Source organism: Neovison vison, chromosome 3, assembly GCF_020171115.1.
Source record: "Neovison vison isolate M4711 chromosome 3, ASM_NN_V1, whole genome shotgun sequence".
Taxonomy (NCBI): Eukaryota; Metazoa; Chordata; class Mammalia; order Carnivora; family Mustelidae; genus Neogale; species Neogale vison.
Window position 1 is genome coordinate 15457029 of NC_058093.1, and position 9331 is coordinate 15466359.

Consider the following 9331-nt stretch of genomic DNA (forward strand, 5'->3'; position numbering starts at 1 on the left):
CTTCCACTTGTGGAATGAGTAAGACTTGGCAATGAACGGTCGGGCATAGGGAACACAGTCAACGGTATTGTAAATACTGATGTGTGGTGATAGAAGGTAGCTTTGCAGTGGTGAGTGTAGCGTAGCTATAGAGTTGTTGATTCTCTGTGTGGGATCCCTGAAACCAATGTGACGTTGTGTGTCAGCTATACTCGAATAAAACAAAATAAAACCCAACCACTGAATTGTATATTTTTAAAAGGTGAACTTTAAAAAAAAGAGAGTGGCTTTATGGTACATGAATTATATCTCAGTAAGTTGTGTGAAAAAAATGAGAAGAAACAATACAAAGCCCTTCTTGTGTCCAGCATAGACTAATTAAATCAGAAGTTTTGGAAATGGGAACTGGATAGAAGGTTTTTTTTTTGAAGTTTTTGATGTACAGCCAGAATTGAGAACAATCCAGGTGATGGAAAGCTGCTAGTAATTTAGTTCTATGCATCTTCCTTTCTCCTAAAGCAAAAACAAAACACCTGAGCACTTGAATGCAAATCCAGGGCAAATTGTAGGTTTTATTTTAATAGATTTTTATTTTATTTGGGTCTTCAGTATGGGTGCGTGGGGTGTGGCTTCAAAAAAACCTTTTTTTAAAGAATGCAAATACATAGACAATTATTATTAGCATGACCCAAAATAACAGCAATTTTTTTGGAACTCAATTTTGAATCAGAGATGCAAAGCCATTCATTATTTTTGAGACATTCATTGTTTAAGAGTGACGGAAAATTTAGAGAAATTTGCAAAGTTGATTCTTAGTGGTTAAGAATGGTGGTTCTAAGTGGTCTGTTTCTCAGGTGGTTGTAGTTGGGTTTTTTGTGGCAGCTTTGCTCACCAACTATTCAGCGATTTTAGAGAGGCAATGGGGATACAGTGGCAGACAAGATGGAATACATGTGTTCTCTTCCTCATGTAGGCTTTTAATACCTAGCTTCAGGTTCTTTGCTTTAAAAGTGGAAAGATTGAACTAGGTGCTCTCCAGATTCTTTGATCATTTACTGGAATAGCATTGAGGCAGAAAAATGGAGTAGAGGGGGAGCTCTTGTACACCCCTTTCATCTGCTGTGATTTAAGAGAACAAATATGGGAAGTTCCTGAGAAGGCTCCTCTCAGAATTTGGAAGGTGAGTTAAGCTTTTTGGGTTGTGTCTTCTCTTACTTTTTATCCTACTTCTCTTATCCTACTCTTGGAATGGCCAATAAACAAAGTCCAAACGTTTCACAACATTTTAGTTCACAAAAGCCTGTATCACAACTTAAAGCCAAATCTATTTTTGTATCCATGTCAGGTGTTCCAAAGCCATTTCCAAGGATCCCACTCAATCAGGAAGATAAACAATTAAGCATGATTAACATCATCTTAGTACAGATTCAAAAATTCCAAATGCGTAGCTGTGGTGCTCAGTGCCAACAGAAGGCCACATTCTGCCCTCCAAGTGAAAACATACTGCATTGTCCCAGTCAAAGGAGGATGCGGATAATATCAAAATGCAAACTTCTAAACTCTCACTATAATTTTCTTCCAAAGAACTCCTGCAACTTCATCTGCCAAGAGAAAGCCTTTGCTGGAGATCTGTTTATTTTGTTAATTATTATGTCTTGATTTCAGGGGGAAAAAAAGTCCTCATGCTCTTATTCTAAGCAAATGATTTTTCCTTCTTCAGAAAACAAGATTTTGGTGAAGCAGTTGCCCATGCTTGTGGTATACAACAATGAGGTCAACCTGAGCTGCAAGTACACCCACAACCTCTTCTCAAAGGAGTTCCGGGCATCCCTTTATAAGGGAGTAGACAGTGCTGTGGAAGTCTGTGTTGTGAATGGAAATTACTCCCATCAGCCTCAGTTCTACTCAAGCACAGGATTCGACTGTGATGGGAAATTGGGCAATGAAACAGTGACATTCTACCTTCGGAAGTTGTTTGTTAACCAAACAGATATTTACTTCTGCAAAATCGAGGTCATGTATCCACCTCCTTACATAGACAATGAGAAGAGCAATGGGACCATTATCCATGTGAAAGGTAACACATAACTCTACCAGGGCACTGCTCTAAAGTAAGAGTTTTCAGTGGCAGTCTTGAAAACTAGGTCATGATCAATGGTGGGGTTGGATAAGTCCCAGAGAGGAAGTCTACACATTATAAATTGGTGATATTTTGCATATTTTGATCCCTTTCCCATTCTTCTATAAAGTTCAGAAGGAAGGAAATGTACTCAAGTGCCACTCCCATGTTTAACCCATTCTGTTCTATTTTTCAGAAAGACATCTTTGTCCAGTGCAGCCGTCTCCTCAATCTTCTAAGCCATTTTGGGCACTGGTGGTGGTGTGTGGAGTCCTAGTTTTCTATAGCTTGCTAGTAACAGTGGCTCTTTGTGCTTGCTGGGTAAGAGAAGCAACACTATTTTGCATAACTTTTCCATGCATGTGTAATTTGAACACATTCAAGAAATTTGCCCATGTGGTTCATTTTCTGTTTAATGCATGATTGTTAGTATTATTGCTGTTATTTCTCTTCTCTTTTAACCTGTTTAGCTTTATTTGAGATGAAAATCTAATGTGAATTCTATTTTCCAGAAGGTAGTAATTAGGTGACCATGCAAAAAGAAGAATCTGAAAAGTGGGGATCGAGTCTTAGGGCCAGTTACTTTTCTTTTTCCCATTTTGCAATATCATGATGATATATAAAATAGTTTTGATATATATATGTATAAAAATCTAACAACTTGGGAATCAAGGCACTGAAACCAATGCACAATTTTTGTTCAGGGTCCAAAATTGTGAGAAATTTGGTTACTGAAATTATGCATTCAAACCTAGCAAAGAAACTAGGTCTGTTTATCTGAGTCATATTTTTATCTCCTCTGAAGCAGTTGAATTTCGTGAGGCCAAGTATGGTTGCTGTCATTATGAAACCATAATGGGAGTTAGACTTTTCTGAGTTCTCAGCACTGAATTAGAGTTTACCAATTTGTGCAAATGTTCATGTAATGAGCTTGGTGTATTTTTCTTTACCTCCTTCAAAGTCGAAGGTTTGAACACATCTTGATGGCCATAACCGATGTTAAGATGGGACTCCCTTACTGATGGTCTTTCCCTTACTCAGAAACCTCCCTTTCTCATGTACACGGTGTGGGACAGAATGTCTCCTGCACTGGTTTCATGTTGTCTTTGAGTTTTTTCCTATGTTAGATGCATGTGTGAGTCATTTCTTCAATAAGAAATGTATGCTCCTCAAGGATAAAGGACCATTTCTCTTGATATACACCATCCATGTGGTATTAAGCATTTTTAATGCTTAATGAGTGCTTATCAGATTTATGCATTAATAACCTTCCTAAAGGCCAAACTAAGGACTTAAATGAACATATCTTTAATGGATATTCCCATAGATGGGAATATATCTAACCCGTAGATGGGTCAGTGATTTCTGGAACCCACACCTGGTGAAACCATTCTATTTACTAAAGACTTGGTGCTGGGTAGGGGGCAGGGCAGGGGATGGACAGAGGTGAGGGGGGCAGCCTTGGGTTCACAATCATGTAAATGACGGATCTAGCCTGAGATTTTTTTTTTTTTTAAGATTTATTTATTTGAGAGAGAAAGAGCATGAGTGTGAGAGTTAGGGGGAGGGGCAGAGGGCAGGAATCCTCAAGCAGACTCCCTGCTGAGCACCAGATATGGGGTTTGGTCTCATGACCCATGAGGTTATGACCTGAATTGAAACCAAGAGTCCAATGCTTAACCAACTGAGACACCCAGGTGTCCTACCTGAGATCCCTTTATTTTTAATTATTTATTTATTAAATTATTATTATTATTTTTATCATGTTAGGCACCATACTGTATGTCACTAGTTTTTGATGTAGTTTTCCAAGATTCATTGTTTACATATAACACCCAGTGCTCCATGCAATATATGTACTCTTTAACACCCATCACCAGGCCAACTCACCCCCCCCAACCTCCCTACCCTCTAAAATCCTCAGTTTGTTCCTCAGAGTCCATAGTCTCTCATGGTTTGTCTTCTCCTCTGATTTTCCCCCTTCTTTTTTCCCTTTTTTCTCCTAATGTCCTCCATGCTATTCCTTTTAAACTCTGTTGGCTTATTTCCAAAGTCTGCCTCTCTATCGATCCCCACATGCTGCTAACATTTTGGGAAACTCTAGGGGCAGAGATGGACATTGGTTAGGCTGCCTGTTTGCCTAATCTGTCTCTTCTGCAGAGTAGGAAAAAAAGTGGCTGTTGATTCCTAGAAACCCCTTATACTAGATAGCAACTTGATATTTACCGGTCTTGCTTCCTCCAAGTTGCCCAACCCCGAGAGCCTTTTATGTACAGAAATATTGCTTAAATTCTTTCTCTGATGTCAGTTCCGTCCCTCATCTTTCTTGATCTTGGGGTCTTCATACAAGTTACGTTCCCACTTTGAACCTCTATGGTGTTTGCCAATGATTTTAGAGGTTAGAATCTTAGTCCTTATTTTTATCTCTTGGGAATTTCAACTTCTTAATCTAAAATATAGGTGAAGTGGCTTTATGGGTACACTTCCAGGACAGGTACTTCCTTTGTTATTGTTGACCTAGGCCAGTGTCATACCAGCTTCCCAGGAAATGGTTTTGAGACTTACTTTAACTTTTGGTGGCAGGAAGGGTACTGCTCACCATTTAAAACGTGGCGGGGGGGTGGGAGGTTGGGGTACCAGGTGGTGGGTATTATAGAGGGCACGGATTGCATGGAGCACTGGGTGTGGTGAAAAAATAATGAATACTGTTTTTCTGAAAATAAATAAATTGGAAAAAAAAACTTATTGTAAACACACATTAGAATATCAGTTACTATAATCAGGCACGAATTGGCTCAGTGACTGGAATCACCCAGAGGAACAAAAGTCTTGTCATTTTCAGTGAATTTAAACAGTTCACATTCAACTTGAAAACATCATAGATGCTACAGGTTTTTCTTTGGTAGCACTACTTGCTTTGTCTTGATAAAACTTAACTTTGGTCTTATTCTGTTTTGTAAATTCCCTGTGAATTAGGAAGAGCCAGTGCTTGGCATGATCTTATCTTCTGCGGCCTCTTATAGTCGATTAGGTTGTCCAATAAGAACCCTTTATTTGCCTAGGTCTTTGTACTATCTGACCAAAATAGTGTGAAATAAATATATATCTTTATTTTATAAGATAACATCACATTCCCCCCCCCCACCCCAAGCTCATCTTTTCTTGCTGCTGTTACTGTTTAAGCAACCAGCACCTTGTTGATCCCAAGAGATTAGCCATTTCCTGGGTCCTATTCTGGGAGCCTATTTTTGACTGATCTGCTCTATGCCTTGGTGCGAGGTGCTGTTCTCCGGAACTTCCTGAGGGCTTGTGATGTGCTACCGTAGGAAGTTGTAGGCTGAGCGGGTTTCTGGGAGCAGCTGCACATTCTATCTCAGCTCTTGACTTGTTGCTTACATTTGAATAAATAAAGTGCTCCCCTCTACCAGCCTGCTGCGGAACAGCACCTGCTACTGTCACTCATTCCTCCACTCACCCAGCTGAGCTGGAAAACCTATTCTCTTTCTTAGTCTAAAGGAACCTTTTTGAAAACACGGTCTTCTCCACGATCAGTCACAATGTAGGGAATGTGGACAGTGTGTGGATAGATGGTATCTTCCTTTAAACCAAGCGTGCCCTTGAAGACTGTGTCTTTAAGTGAATTGTGTCTTGCTGTTGCTTCCAAGAAACAGGTGGGTAAGGGTGGGGGTGGTGCGAGGGCAAGGGAGGAATGGTCCTGAGATCACACATCTTTAGTGGACTTAATAGAACGGTGAAGACCTTATCAGGTCTTCTCTACCAGCTATAGTTGTATTTGAGTGTTTGGAGGCAAAGACTGCTATTTGGTGTTCTGGCAAGGGAAGTCAGAGCAGGAGTAAGTACTAAAGTGCTTTCCAGGGTATCAGCAGCGGCCTTCTACATGTAGTCAGAGGCAGAGGTTTCCTTGCCCTTATCCTGCCCTGCCATAACCCTGTGCTCGAGAGAACGCTGGTCCTTATTTATGGAAAGGATGTAAAGCCACGATGTTTGAAGAGCAACTTCCCTCACCCACTTTGTTTCCATGGCTACCTCTCTTGAATGAGTCTCCCAATTATGTCTGTTGAACACTATCCTCTTCTTCATTTCAGCTGAATAACCCATCCATCATTTATATCCTAAATGACCAAAGCTGAATTTGTAACCTTCTCTTACAAATATACTTCTCCTTTTGTCCTGCCTTATATCCATGGATGGAACAGCCTCCTTCCAGTCTACCAGGCTCAAATCATTGGTCATTTCTGAGGATGAGCAAAAAGGAAAGGTCAAGCAATCCGACAGTATTCATTCTAAATTTGGTCCCATGTTTTGTATCACTTGCTTCCTTTTCATCCCTTCCTTTTCATGATCAGATTCCTTAGATCAGAATTTCTCAGTCTTGGCACTATTGACATTTTGGGCTGGGTAATGCTTTGGTGTCAGGGGCTTCCCCGTGCAACATAGTGTGTTTAGTCGCACTTCTGGCCTCTACCCACTAGATGCCATAGCATTTTTCCCAGTGGTGACAACCCCAAATACCTTCAGACATTGTCAAATGTCCCCTGGGACAAGGATAGGGGGCTGGCAGTGTCAAGGATGAGGCTTAGAAAGTCTTGGGCAATTGTATATGTAGAAGTGTCACTCCCTGAGATAGAAAGACTGGGAGAAGACCAGACTTTAGGGGAAGATCTCAGTTTCCTTTTGGACATGTTTTGTTTGAAGTGTCTTTGAGGTCCCATCCAGAGATATAAATTTGGGTGAGTAGGTGGTAATTGAAGCTGCAAATGGGTTTGAGTTTGCCTAGAGAGAGAGGAGCTTTAACACTGAATGGCTACTTAGAGAAGGATGAGCTTGCAAAAGAGGCAAGGAAGGAGTAGCCAGATAGGTAGGATGAAAACCATCATGGTGCCGTCTTAGGGAAGGCAAAGTGGAAGAGCATCTCAAAAAGGCAAGAGTCATCATTAGTAGAGAATGCTACCAAGATGTCAAAAGATGAGGCCTGAGAAAGATGAGGACATGTTAGTTGGATTTAGTAATGTGAAGGCTAGGGTTTTCCAGCTTGCTCCTGCTCATTTGACAAGCCTCAGGGAGGAGCATGGAAATAAGACCAGGGCAGAAGTCTCTTGCTCACTTACTTGTTCAAGTGTTCATGTCATTCACGTTCCATGTATCTACGCATCAGGCCTAGGTGCCTAGAAATAGACACTTTTTTTTTTCCATAATAGGGAATTCTGAATTTGGAAACCCAGGTAGCTATTTTTAGAATTTTTTATGGGTCTTTTAACAAACATGTAAATTTTGCCATCACATTGGTTCAGAAAAGATGCTCCTAACCTCCAGTAAAAACTACACTAAGATTCATAGTGCATGTAACTCTTGCTCTGGGTTTAGTATTGCCCCTACTTCCCTCACCCCTGATAGAAATTCATCGAGAAGGAGGTGAATCTGAGGAACAGAGATAAGTGACACCATTATCTTTATGGAAATGTACATACACACAAGAGAGTAGGAATGTAACTTGTTGTCTTGAACTATACCTCTCCACTAATTTGGACTCCAGGGCTATGAATTTATGATTATTTCAGACTCTAGAGGGGTGAAGGTTCTCTCAGATTAATGATGCAAAAACAGCTTGTTAAGTAAATGACAGATGTAAGAAGATTGCAGTGGGGATGCTTAACCTTTTCAAAGGAGGAAGGGCCTTCAAAAGTATTTACACATCAACGGTGGGTATATTAATTAGACGTGCTTTTGGAATTTAGATCAAATGACTGCATTGAGGGCAACATGGGTATATTCAACCCAAATACCTTCTTTGATTCAGATTTTGCATGTTAATTTAGAAGAGTCCAAAGAAGTTAGGTTTGATGAGGCACGATCCTGGTCCAAGGCACTCAATGAATACAGGTGTGTTCAGCTTCATTTGTCAGTCCATATTCTGAGTAGTTGCCTGCCCCCACTCCGTCTTAGAGCTACTCCCGCTACATCTCGTTCTGTTCCCTGGCACCCCTTCACAGAGACACTTCTCTTTTCTGCAGATGAAGAGTAGGAGGAGCAGGATCCTTCAGAGTGACTACATGAACATGACCCCCCGGAGACCGGGGCCCACCCGAAGGCACTACCAACCCTATGCACCAGCACGTGACTTTGCAGCATACCGTTCCTGACATGGACGCCTATCCAGATGCAAGCCGGCTGGCAGCTCTTCACCCGCTCAACACAACTGCTCTGGATAGGAAACACCTGCCTCGTCTTCAGCCGGCCACGGGCTCCTTCTATAGGCTCTTCTTAAGCCACTGATGCCAATTTTTCTTGAATGACTAGACCAAATAATATTACTTTGAGACTCCGAAATGAAGTTGAAGAATATTATTGTGGCAGGCTCTATCTTGTAGTGCCATGACCCAAATACCAACTTAACACATATTTATTGACTTAAGAGGTTATAGTAGAAAACAAACAAACAAACAAAATCCATGGATTCTGTCAACCTTGAAATCTGCTTTCCATTTCACTCCTTTCTCACTCACCTGAACATTGTGGTCAAGTGAAATGCAATATGGAAGGACGTTTTAGATGGAGAAGAAAGGATAGAAAAACATTCCTTTTGGTTAAATGGGGGTTTATAGTGGGGATAGTTTAGAGTGGGGGAGAGGAGGGCGGAGACTTACACATTTCAAAAACCATTAAAACACTCTCTCTCATTCCTGAAATGAACCACTTAGTTCCTATTAATACTGTTTTAGTTTAGAAAGATATAGACATTATTTTTTTAATTTTAAAATTTTTTTATTAACATGTAATGTATTATTAGCCCCAGGGGTACAGGTCTGTGAATCGCCAGGTTTACACACTTCACGCACTCATCATAGCACATACCCTCCCCAATGTCCATAACCCCACCATCCTCTCCCTACACCCCTCCCTCCAGCCTCCCTCAGTTTGTTTTGTGACATTAAGAGTCTCTTTTGGTTTGTATAGACGTTATTTTTTTGATGAACTCTGGTCATATTTAGTCATCTTGACCAATGGAATTCATTCGAAGCAATTTGAGGCAAACAGTCTTGCTCTCCTTTACTCCCTGTGATGGGAATGCAATGTAGTATTCACAATATGATTTGAAAAGCATAAAATAGTCTTCCCCCTTACTGAGGAAGAATGTGTCAGGAAATGAAGCCACTTGATGTCAAAATCATTTGAATACTCTGAAGAAGGGTTACTTCTTCAGAAGACCATTCC

At 40.7% G+C, this 9331-nt stretch overlaps 1 protein-coding gene across 1 annotated transcript in view; it reads left to right on the top strand.

Annotated features, from left to right (window-relative positions):
* Positions 1-8912, top strand: part of CD28 (CD28 molecule) — a 28567-nt gene extending 19655 nt beyond the window's left edge. Inside the window, exons 2-4 of the mRNA XM_044240821.1 lie at positions 1700-2056; positions 2295-2419; positions 8131-8912. Coding sequence (XP_044096756.1) covers positions 1700-2056; positions 2295-2419; positions 8131-8259 — 611 coding nt within the window. The 3' untranslated portion in view covers positions 8260-8912. The remainder of the gene's footprint in view (positions 1-1699; positions 2057-2294; positions 2420-8130) is intronic.
* The last annotated feature ends 419 nt before the right edge of the window (positions 8913-9331 follow it).